At 37.4% G+C, this 12644-nt stretch overlaps 1 protein-coding gene across 2 annotated transcripts in view; it reads right to left on the reverse strand.

Moving 5' to 3' along the window:
• Nucleotides 1-11996, reverse strand: part of CERS6 (ceramide synthase 6) — a 287494-nt gene extending 275498 nt beyond the window's left edge. For both annotated transcript variants that reach the window (XM_074303199.1, XM_074303197.1), the window contains exon 1: nucleotides 11618-11996. In XM_074303199.1, coding sequence (XP_074159300.1) covers nucleotides 11618-11787 — 170 coding nt within the window. In that variant the 5' untranslated portion in view covers nucleotides 11788-11996. The remainder of the gene's footprint in view (nucleotides 1-11617) is intronic.
• Between the last annotated feature and the right edge of the window lie 648 nt (nucleotides 11997-12644).

Raw genomic sequence — 12644 nt, forward strand, 5'->3', positions numbered from 1 at the left:
TTTCATAATTTAATACTCAGTAGATGTCCACCAAGTGTAAGGCACTGGGAATATTTTTTTAAAAGGGCAAAGAAACAGTTTTGGTCTTCAAAGAGTTTATAGTCTATTGAAACTAATAAATAAATACAAAATAATTTGAGGGAAGAAAGAGCACTGACATTTGTGAAGAATAAGAAAGGTTTCATATAAAGACAAGTTTTCGAGTTATCTTTGTGTCTCCCAATCCAACCTTTCCATAGGTACCAAACTGATATACTTGGAAGACATCTAACTTTATAGCTCTGTCATCCCAGAAGTTCCAGTGACTAACTACTAAAGAACACAATCACATACAGACCCCTCTATTTACCATATAAAGTCCTTTAAATTGCAATCCAAGACAGCCTTTATAAATTTATTGCATGTGAAGCCCCTTCATGCCATATATGTTCCAACCAAATTAGTCGATTTATCATTTCTTCACATAATCCTTCACATCCATGTCTTTACATAGCATATACTCCATACCTAGAATTACATATTTCATCTTCACATCCATCTCTTGATATCTCTAGTTTTCTTTATCCCAATCAGAGTAAATGCCAGAGTCATGTTGATATTACTTAGAATATGAGAGGTAACAAAAATTCACATGTAGAGAACCAGTTTCAGAATTGGATTCAAGTTCCAATTCTGACGTATTACTGATTATGTGACACCAGACAAATTGGCTAATCTCTCAATGCCTACAGGCAACTCTCTAAGGCAACAAGTTGCAGAACAGCTACTAAATTGGATTGATGAAGGGTGTTGTCACCATGTAGTTTCCTTCATTGATTACACCTAATCAATGGAAGTCTGCATCAAAATCTTGCTTACTTATTGGTAGGGTGTTTTCTTCAAATAGAATATAATTTCCTTGAGAGAAACAATTCCCAGGTTGTTTAATTTTTGTCTCCTTATATCTAGCATGCTGTCATTTGTTTAGTCATTTTCAATTCTTTCACGACCTCTTTTGAGATATCCTTGGCAAAGATACTAGAGTGATTTGCCATTTTCTTCTCCAGTTCATTTTACATATGAAGAACTGAAACAAAGAGACTTAAGTGACTTGTCCAGTGTCCATAGCTAGTAGGTATCTGGGGGCAGATTTTAATTCATGAAGATGAGTTCCTGATTACAAGATCACTGTTTTATTCACAGTGTCACCTAATTGTCTCCCATCCCTGGCATAGAAGGTATTTAAATGCTAATTGAATGAATGAATGAATGAAAACTAAGTTGTAAAATGAAATTATCTCTAAACCCTATCCTCCTCAAAAAAGAGAAACTTATTCAGATAATTCTTTCTACAAATTCTAAGTTCCAAACAAATCAAACTATTTTTTGCCACTAAATGTGAACTGTATCCTCATTCTTCTAAACCCCCGCTCACAATTTGACTCATTGTCTTTCACTACTAAGGGTCCAACTGAAATGCCACTTCCTCGAAAATGTGGTCTTCCAAACATAAGGCAACTAGATGGTTAAGTGGGTAGAGTGATGGGCCTGGAGTCAGGGGTTCCTCAGGTACTTACTAGCTGCATGACACTGGGCAAACTCAATTATTACACTGTTTCACAATTTATGTAATCAATATCATAATACTGGTATCCTCTGACTCTATTAGACTGGAAGCACCACAAGGGTAGTAGCTATTCCTAATATAAACTTCATCAATCTCCCAAGGCCTAGCAAATGTATACAGCAAATGCTTAAAAAAAAGCTCTGTTGAATCTAATCTATAAAAATGATTTTCCTGAACATGTTACATAGGAACCATTTTATGCAGTATCTATAATATGAATCTGCTAATGCTAATATTTCTGTTGCCCTACAATAGTATTCAAGTGAAATAATTTGCAAATCCATTTTAAATTTCTCTAAATCACATAAAAATTAAACCTCTTTTGAATATTGTCATATTTTTCATTAAGCTAATGGTAAAGGTGAACCAAACTGTTTTTCTTAGTCCTATTAATAAATCGCATATAAAGGCTTGTAACTTAAGTACCTATGGTCTCAGCTACTCGGAATCTGTCATTTAATACCATTTTATCCTATCAGCCTGATTAGCATAAATGGATTGTATACTGAAATCTTTATACTTTAATTACCTAGATATTACAAAAATATGAAATGTGATTTCCTAAAAGATAATGCACTACTGCAACACAGAGCAATTTTCTATTAGAAATTGCATACTACAATATTCATAAGTGGACATTTAAGTATATCTGTTCAAGTACCTTGCTGAAAAAGGCAGCTAAAATGCTTAGTGCATCAAGCACTGTATATTTTGTTCTTGCCCTCTCTCTCCTCTTCCCTCATCTCTGCCACAATTCTAAAAAGTAATTACATCTCTCCCCATCTCCAACACTATTATCTATTATCTTTTTTAATGCATTATTTCTCTTTCTTCCATAATTCACTTTTTAGAATATTGTTACTTAATTCCATTTAGATCTGCATCTCTTGTATCTACTTCCTTGATTGATTATTTTAATTCATTTCAAGTAATAAAGTAAGGATACCTACCTACTTACCCCACCCCCCAAAAAAATTAAAAACCCAAACACAAGAGATCTAGAATATTTGTTCATGACACAAAAAATGTCAAAATTAGAAAAGGAAACCAGCGATTTTCGGTGAAGTCATGTTTCACTAACTCAGATAGTAACAGAAATAGTATGGCACAGCTAGTGGTTAGGTCGGTCTCTAAAAGGTCTGTGAGTCAGGAGTCTAGACTTTTTTTCTTGAGGTCTGCTAATGACTCTTTCTGTGACCTCTTTGTAAAAATAATCACACTCTTTGTGCTTTTTTTAAAATTCCTTCTATTCTTCTTTCCCCAAGACTTTCATTCTTTCTCTATCTCACTCTCTAAACACAAAATCACCTACAATCTAACACATGATCTCCAAAACATCCCATGCATCCTATTTAGAATCCACGGGACTCACATCTCTGATGAGAAATGACTTGAAATAGAAAGGCTCATAGAGAAACAGTATAGACATGTGACTAGAACAAGATGACAAACAAAGAGCATTTCTGTAAGAAGGGAAACAAAAGCTATCAAAAGCCAAACTACCAAAAGATAATAAAGAGCCAAAGCATTGCCCCAGAATTAAGACCCTTGACCAAACTGACAAGAATTTTATTAAGTCAACAAGCATTTTTTAATCATTCATCATGTGTCTAGAACAGAGCTAAGCTCTGAGAATAAAAATACAGGCAGAAAGATAGTTCCTGCCTTTAAGGAGCTAACTAGATGCTAATGGGGAAGACAACATCAAAGAAATTGAAAAGGTTGAGAGAAGAGGAAAGTACCTAGTAATTAAAATTAATAATGATTTTACCTCATCATTCTCTTGCATGAAAAACAACTTCATCTCTGAAAATATTATTGCAAAAGATTTCTGTAAGAGAAAGATTATTGGGAGGGGGTTGGATAAATGGTAAGTTTTCTTTTAAGTTGTCTTTCTTTTCCCTATCCCCTTTCCTGCCTTCTCCCTGCCAAAAAATGGTTATGATGAGTTACTGAGATTTTAGAAACTTCGGCTTCTTCATCTAATAGGCAAGAGAAATAAAATAAATAATCTCAAAAGTCCCTTAGGGGTCTAAAAATCAATTGACTACCAAAATTATCAATAATATTTATATAATATTATATAAATTAAATATATAATATTTATATATTATATAAATTAAATATATAATATTTATATAATAATAAAAGCATTTGTATTAATAGTAGTTCATATTTATATAGAACTTTAAATTTTAAAGTGCTTTGCAGTATATAAAGAAAAGTTTACACAGTCTTAATGGAAGAAAGTATTTTTCCCCCCTGAGGCTGGGGTTAAGTGACTTGCCCAGGATCACACAGCTAGGAAGTGTCAAATGTCTGAGATCACATTTGAACTTGGGTCCTCCTGAATTCAGGGCTGGTGCTCTATCCACTGTGCCACCTAGCTGCCCCTGAAAGAAAGTATTCTTTAAAAAAAGGAAATTCAAAAAATCATGGCTTTAAGGATACCTTCTTGAATATCAAAAGAGTGCAATTAGAGACAATTGCATTGGACTACCTAGCCTCACTATTTATGGCATGGCCTCTAGCAAATTACATTTCTCTAAGATTGTTTGTTACTTTAAAAAAAAAAAGGGGGATAATTACTTTTGTACAGTACACCACATTGGGTTGTTATGGAGAAGAGACAAATTAAGTGATATACGTAAAGCTTTAAAAAATGTCATTTGTTGTTTCTACTGTTACTATTTAAATATATAAAGAAATCAGGATTATAACTGTGGACATAAGAACTAAAAAGAATGGTAAAGTGATGAAGGGAAAACAATGAAAAATTTCATACTACCACATTTATGAGAAAGTTTGTATTATATGTGGAAATTTTGTTGGTTTTGCTTGATGGGAAGTGGGGTGGGGTGGGGAGAAAGGCTGTAAATATGCACAACATGTAAATGGATTTTAAAATACCAATTTAACCATCTATATTCAGAGAAAGAACTATGGAGTCTGAATGCAGATCAAAGCATACTATTTTTACTTTTTTATGTTTTTTTTCTTGTGATTTTTTCCTTTTATTCTACTTCTTTCACAACATGACTAATATGAAAATGTGTTTAACATGACTGTAATGTATAACTTACCTCAGTTGCTTAATGTCTTAGGGAAAGGGAAGGGAAAGGAGGGGGGAAATTTGGAACTCAAAATCTTACAAAAATTAATGTTGAAAATCATTTTACATGTAATTGGGAAAATAAAATAAAATACTATTAAGTGAAAAATAGCAAATTATTTTTTAAAATTCCTTACATAAAGTTGAGAGTGAGTCAGATCTTCCTAAATGTTTAAGGCCATAGTGGGGATCACAGAATCATCAATTTAAAAATAAAAGACAACTTAGAAGCTTTCAAGTCCAATCACCTCATTTTAGGTCACTAAAGGCCAGTATGGTACAGTAACTAGGTGGCAAAATGGATAGATAGAGTGACAGGGCTCTGAAGTCAGGAAGACAGTTCAAATGTTTACAAATATTAGCTGACTGACCCAGAGCAAATGACTTAACTCTGTTTGTCTCAATTTCCTTATCTGTAAAATGAGTTAGAGAAGGAATGGCAAACCACTCCAGAATCTTTGCCAAGAAAACTTCAAATAGGGGTCATAAAGTCAGACATGACTGAAATGACTGAACAAAATTAAAATTTGTGTGACAATGGGCAAGTCACTTAACCCCAATTGCCTCAAAAACAACAACAAATAAAAACTTAACAGCTTCAATATTAAATCTTCCTGAGATTTAACAGCCTGGAAACCTAGAAGATTGTAGGTCACCTTGTATGACTCATCTGGGAAAAACTAACTCCATGCTTCTGGCATATTTCTGATCCCTTCAGAAGTAAAGTATTAAAATAATTCTAGGTATCATTATATTTTAAGGTATACATTATTTCTAAAAACAACCTCTCATTTGGAAGAGTTATAAATAATTTCTTTTATAACCATTTTTCTGCTCAGTCATTTTAATCATAGCTGGCTCTGTGACTCCATTTGGAATTATTTTTGGCAGAAACATTGAATGGTTTACCATTTCCTTCATCAGTTCATTTTACAGATTAGGAAACTGAGGTAAATAGGATTAAGTGATTTGTCTAGGGTCACATGGATAATAAGTTCCTCTATTCACTCTGCCATCCAGTAGCCTTTTATAACCATATCTTTGATGGTTATCCAATCTACTGTTTTACAATATTCATTCAGATAGATAACATGTCATTCATCTAATTAGCCACCTTATTACAAACTAGCTAACAACTCTCCAAGCATCAAAGGAAAACCTGCTATTTTGCTTGGGTTTTTTTGTTTGTTTGTTTGTTTTGGGTTTTTTTTTTATTTTTTTAATATTGCCTACACTTTAGATAAACATCTATCTGCTTCTAGGCGGATTTTCAACAAAGGTTATCTGAATCTGCTTTTTTCCTAAACCTGTCAGAAACACACAGTGTTTCTGCAAACCCCTTCTGACCATGAATATTATTGTATAGCAAGGGGGTATCTATCTATACTTTTAATCTTTATCATGTCGTCATTTCATGAGCTAATCAGGCACATTTACCAAGATTAATCTTCAGTCCAGGGTATTACTAAATAAGAAAATATTTCATGCAAATTGCACTGAAGCCATTTTTAAATAAAATAGAACAATACCTCCCCACCTCCATCCTTTTTTTAATCAATAGTAAGTAATCAATTAACAGCTCACAGAGGGCACTGAGAAGAATAAAGTTTTCAGAAGAAAAGGAAAGTATTCCAGGAACGCATCAAGGGAATAAAAGCAGTATATAAATCCAGAAGCCCTTCTGACTATAGTAAGGATCAGCCTGAATCGAGGTTATTCTCTTCCTGTATTTGAAGCTCCAGAATAGTTCTTCAGGGATCAGAAACTTAGTAAGAAGTTAATAGGTAGACATTAATCCCCTTAGTTGAATAAGGAGGAAAAAAGCCCTAATTTTGAATAATACATTGCATGAGTGATCTACTAATCAATTTGATAGGAACTCATGATTGACTAAAGAGAAACCTAAAAGGGATGATGGACTAGGAAGGAGATATAGAAAAGCTAGGGTTGTTCAAATATTTCACTTATTTTTTAGTTATATTTAAATCTTCATGACCCCATTTAAAGTGCTTGGCACAGATATTGAAATGATTTGCCACTTCCTTCTCTAGCTCATTTTACAGATGAACTGAGGCAAATAGGTGTAAGTGACTGATCCAGGGTTACACAGCTAATATGTGGCTGAAGTGGGATTTGAATTCAGGAAGAAGAATCTTCCTGACTTCAAGCTGGGCACTCTATCCAATGCACTACATGACTAGAGCTAGGTGCCCCTTCTACCGAGTTATCAAAATAGTTTAGACAAAGGCTAAGGAGGTAGGAGGTGTAAAGAAATTAGGGAGAAATAATTATAAGATAAAAAAGCTCTTATTTGGTGATAGTTCCGAAATACTGTAGTTTTTCCCTAGCTTGCTAAGGGCTTGCCAAATTGATTTCATTTACCTAAAACACAGTAACATAAAGATAGATCTGAAAAACAAAAGTAACCAATTATTGGCTAACATATTCCTGTTGAAAATTCTCACAATCAAACGACTTTCATTTACGAGCAAATTCTGGTATTTAACCTGAATATCATGAAATAATAGGTAGTAATTTTTTTTGAGAAAAGATTAATTCCAATATTTGAAATAAAGAGATTTGGAAAGTATTAAGGGCCATTGTAATCTAGCCTATTCTTAGAAAGTAGGAAACTATTTCTTAAATCAAGAGTATTAAAAAAGACATTCTCTGTAACTTACCTTAAGTCATACAGTTAATTAGTGAGTCTTACCCAGAATCCAGGTTTTCTGACTTCCAGTCCAATGCATGCTCTTTCCATGCTCCTTCCTCATCCCTAAATTCATACAGGTGAAAATATACTTGTTTGGGCACATACTTTTTACGCCCTGTAGAAAGTGCCTTTTCCAAGAAGTAACTTTTGTAGTTCTTAAAATCACGATTTTAGATATTTAAACTTCATGATACAATAGAAATGAGAGGCAGCATGGCATAGTAAAGGATTCTTAATATTTTTTGTTTTTGTGATACATGTGTTTTATGGTATGATAGGCAGTCTATCAAAGTCTATGGACTTCTCAGAATGCTTTTAAATTCATAAAATAAAATACAAAGGATTGCAAAAACAATCAATTATATTGAGACGTAGTTATCCAAAAAAATTAAGCCTGATCACAGACCCCAGCCTAAGATCCTTTAGTATAGTGGAGTGCTGCTTTAGAAGACCTGAATTCAAATCCCATCCTGACATATACTGGCTGTACATACCAGTCAAGTCCCCTTGCTTCTCAGTGCTCTGAGAAATTGTTTATAAATGAATAAATTAATATAAAATCTGTTAAATGACTTCTATGTTCCAGGTACTCTCCTAAGTCCTGGTGATACAAAAAAAGGTTAAAAAAAAAAAAAAAAAACCTAAGCTCAAGGAGTTTGCAATCTAATGAGGAAGACAACATGCAAACAAATTTAGACAAAGCAAATTATATACAGGATAAACAGGAAATAATTTTTAAAACTAAAGTATTAGAATTGAAAGGATTTAGGAAAGGCTTCCTGTAGAAGGTGGGATTTTAGTTGGGACTTAAAGAAAGCCAGGGGGGGTCAGTAATCAAGTGGAGGAGAACAGATTGGCATTGTTAGAAACTTCCTTATGACTACAATAAGAGAACATATCTGTGGTGATGTCAGAGGCAAAATTCAGACAGATGCTAAACCCTCTGGTTCTCTTTCCCTTGGAATGGTGATCCTAAAACAACCAGCAAGCAAGTATTACCTATGGATTCACATGATTGACAATCACATGTTGTTATTATGAAGTCAAAAGTATAACATATTTTTTTTATACATTTCAATTTTATTCTAGAAGGAACCATGTAATTTTAAAAACTAGACACTTCAATCTCATGCAAATAGTATGCATTTACCAGCAATGACTTCTCATCAGTCCCTTCATCTGTACTGGAAATCAACTGTACCAAATTAAATCAGAGTTTCATAAAGGTTGTTCCCAAGCTGCCAAGCATGAGGTTATTCAGAGATTCAGTTAAAATTCATTGACTGTACGTGGTTCCATTTTTAACTATCCTGCTGTGCCTACATATTGTAGCACATATGGCTACATAAAGATACCATGTCCAGGCCAGATACCTTTACTCTCAATCCTGTAATGGCAAAGAGTCAAAAATGTCAAAGTAGAATTAAAGAATGAGGAAAATCTTCTACCAGAAAATATTACTTAAATTGCACTTCATATACTTATATTACAAAGGGAAGAAACCCAATTTCATGTTTTCTACTTTATCTAATATATTCTGGGCACTAATTATTTAGAAAGAACCATGAAATCATTTGTGTTTGTATGTATACACATGTATGTGCATGCATATAATCTGCTTTCAAAATACAATATATAAAATTTATTATTTAAATATGCTAAATTATGTGGCAATTATTGCTAGTATGAAAGGATTCAAATCAGACTCCTTAAAGTACTATACCCTAAGAAGTACATTTAAAATAACTTTCAACTTGCAAAAGAAAAGATTGATATACAACTTTATAAGGATATATTGATTATATAATTGTGAATTGCAACAATATTAACAATAGTGATTAGCTCAACTATATCAGGTGAACAAAGCAAGCTGAGATTAAAGTTACGGGTCTGAGTATGGAAAAGGTAAGCTGAAAGAGGCACTCATCTAGAGTCACAGATTTCATGAATAATTTCTCATCTATTTATTCTGCCAATAGATGCCCTTCATCACTAGAAGAAGCCTTCAAAATAGTGTGAATATGGCTTCAATGCAAACCTATCACCACTCCTAGAAAAACAATCTAAGTACAAATCCTACAAACTGTGAGTCGGTTATCTTTTTTTTCATGGACAGAATTCATGAATATTGTCATCTTCATAATTTAGGCCATATATGGTAAGTCTTTGATTTCTAAGCAGACCATTTAATGTCATACATGTTTTAAAACCTCTAAAAAAGAAATCCAACTGCCTATCTACATGTCAATATGATCCACTTTGTGTGACTGATGGGTGAAAAGAGCTCTCTCCTTTGTTAAGTTACACATTAAATCTTGAGTTTGTGCTTTAAAATAAATAACACGTTCAGGAAGAAGAAAAATGAATTTTGAGCATTCATCTTACCCAGATGTCAAAAAATGAATTGCCTTTAATTAAGGACAAGACTTGTTTCCACCCTGGTTTTTGTTTTTGTTTTTTAAGCTACTTTTTTTTGTTCTTCACATAGTGAACAGTCTGGAATCAGTACAGAGAAGAAGCCAAGAACATGCAGATGTCTCCACAAGTCATTTTGCTGGCAAGCTTTTGTTCTCCAAGAAATAAGAGCACACATCTTTTTACAATTGGAGTAGTCGACTACTCAGATGTAGGCAGATTGCTGCTATGACAAACCCTGATTATCCAGGAGCCTCTTCTCAAGATCAGGAAGGTGGGCATACATTCATCTTGTCAATAAATGTTAGACTTCTGAGTCATAATCAATAAATTGTAACTACAGCTACTCTTCCCAGATATATTTCAGCATCTATTATGGACTGAGTATGTATATTTCAGATTATTTTTAAATGGAGAATATTCCATTCCTTTATTTGGACAATTGTCTCAGTTCTCACATTATGCACCATTTTGCCCGTTAGAAAAGACAAATTACCACCATCACATCAAGAGATTTTTCATGGAAAACACAACTTTGAATTAACAAATTTTGTCATCCTAAGTAATTTTTTTTAATGACAAAGCTTTCTTTTTTTATAAAGGGTAAAAAAGCTCAAAGAAGAACCCCGATTGCTTCACTACCCTGTGACCTAAGAAATTAAAATCTTTTGGAGAGGCACCTCTGTGGACCATGTAAAAAATCTCGGGAAAAAGCATCATCTGAAAAATTTACTTTGAAAGTAAAAAAGGAAAAGACGAAACAGGCTTTAGGTATGGTTTTTGATAAACTACAAATAAAAAGACACATATTCTAACAACATGAAAATAAATTTTGTTTCCATTTTAGTTCAAAATAATTCCAGCAATCAAGCCCACTGTCTGACAATTCTGCATGACTGAGTCGGAACTGGTCCGGGGGTTGCAGACCTCCAAAGTCAGGCACTACTTATCCCACGTGGAAAATAGTTAAAATTCAGGCCTTTGCGTGATGGAGGCTGAGAAAACAAGTGGGGACAAAAGACAAGGGGCTGAGGGGGCAAGTTCACAAAATCAGCGCCAATGATGGAAGTGTCTTTCTGCCCCTCCGTTACTCCCGCTCTATTACAATCAGACGGGTAGGAGCCCGCATTCCCAGGGAAATTCCGCCTCCTAGCGCACACCGGCAGCAGGGACTCCGTGCCCGGCTGGGCAGGGGGACTGGCGAGAACCTCTCCGGGCTGAGTGCAGCGTACCCCCATCCGCGGCTGTTCACCTTTTGTTCCCTCCCCTCCGAGGAGACAAGGTGCGGTACCAAGGAGACAGCAGCCTGCGCTTCCGTCAGGAAGCCGAGCCCCTCTCCGACATCCTCGGGTCAGAGAAATGATGGGGAAGAAAGAGCCTCTCTCCCTTTACAGGGCGCAGCGCTGTCCGCTCTCTACACAAAGGCTCCGGGGCCAGGTCACTGGGTGACAGGGAGCGAGAAAGGGGAAGATGCCTCGCGCTACAGTCTGGAGAGGGACAGCAGCTGCACCGCGCCGTGTGCTAGCGAGCGGGTGCCTGGGAGTGTGTCTGTGTGTGTGTAATAGAAGGAAAGAGACAGAGGGAAAGGGGCATGGGAGGCAGAGACGCGCGCGCGTATGTGTGTGTGAGTGTGAGTGTGTGTGTGTGTGTTTATGTGTGTGTGTGTGAGTGTGTGTGTGTGTGTGTGTGTGTGTGTGTGTGTGTGTGTGTGTGTGTGTGTGAGTGTGAGTGTGTGTAGGGGGAGGGGAGAAAGCCATCCAACCCCGCTTACCTTTCAAAGACGAGCCTGACCATGAAGATGAAGAAGGCCAGCGGGAAGGCCAGATAGAGATCTTCAGCCTGCGGGAAGGTGGCTTCCTCAGTGTTCTTCAGATCTGCCCAGGTGACATTGTGGGGGAGCCAGAACCTCTCGTTCCAGAACCAGGCTAAGATCCCTGCCATCTTGCTTTGTCCAGCCCTGTCCTGCAGATCCCGCTGCAGCGGCCGGGCTCCTGGCGACGTGCTGGGGGTGGGGAGGGCGGGGAGGCCGCTGCGTCTAAGCCCCAGGGCTCGTGCAGCCGGGACAGCGTCCGCTCCTCGGCCGCCGCTGCCGCCGCTGTCGCTGCCGCTGCTGGCGATGGCTCGGGCTCCTTCTGAGCCCTGGCTTTCCTCTCTCTGGCCGCGCTGGGAAAGGGGCCGCCTCGCCTGTCACATGGCAGCGCAGGCCGCCAGCTCTGATTGGCTCTTCCCGCCGTCAACCAGCCCCCCACACGCGGAGCCGCGGATGCTCCCCCACACCCCCGAGGGGAGCGCTGCCGCGGCGCTGCGGTCTGCAGCGGGCACTGCTCGGTGTCCCCCGGGCCGACCACAGATCGGCTCCGCACGCGGCTCCCGCAGCGCTGGGGAACGGAGCGCGTTACTTGACTTAGACCCCAAAAAGCTATCCCGCCAGTGTGCATGCTCGCACATGCTCAGTGCGAGCACTCCTGCCCCTCGGAGCTCCGGTACGAGAACTCTACTCCCCCCAAATTAGCGGTGCCCGCTGAGGGACTGCCGGGATGCGCAGGAACGCGCGGTACGGAGGTTAGAATTCGTTCTTGGGCCCGAGGTAGGCGCGAAACAGGAGACGGGGGGAGCTGATGCAGAGCGGAGAGAGCGATTCTACTTGGAATAAAAACACAGAACTAGTATCCTCTGGAAAAATGGAGTCCTCCCGCCCCCGCATTCCACTTCTGGTTCTTTAGCCGTCCCTCGCCCAGACTTCTTGTTGCTTAAGTTTTATGCTTCAAGTTAACATGCTCCAAAAAACGCTCTTTTTC

The sequence above is a fragment of the Sminthopsis crassicaudata genome, chromosome 3 (genome assembly GCF_048593235.1).
Source record: "Sminthopsis crassicaudata isolate SCR6 chromosome 3, ASM4859323v1, whole genome shotgun sequence".
Classification (NCBI taxonomy): Eukaryota; Metazoa; Chordata; class Mammalia; order Dasyuromorphia; family Dasyuridae; genus Sminthopsis; species Sminthopsis crassicaudata.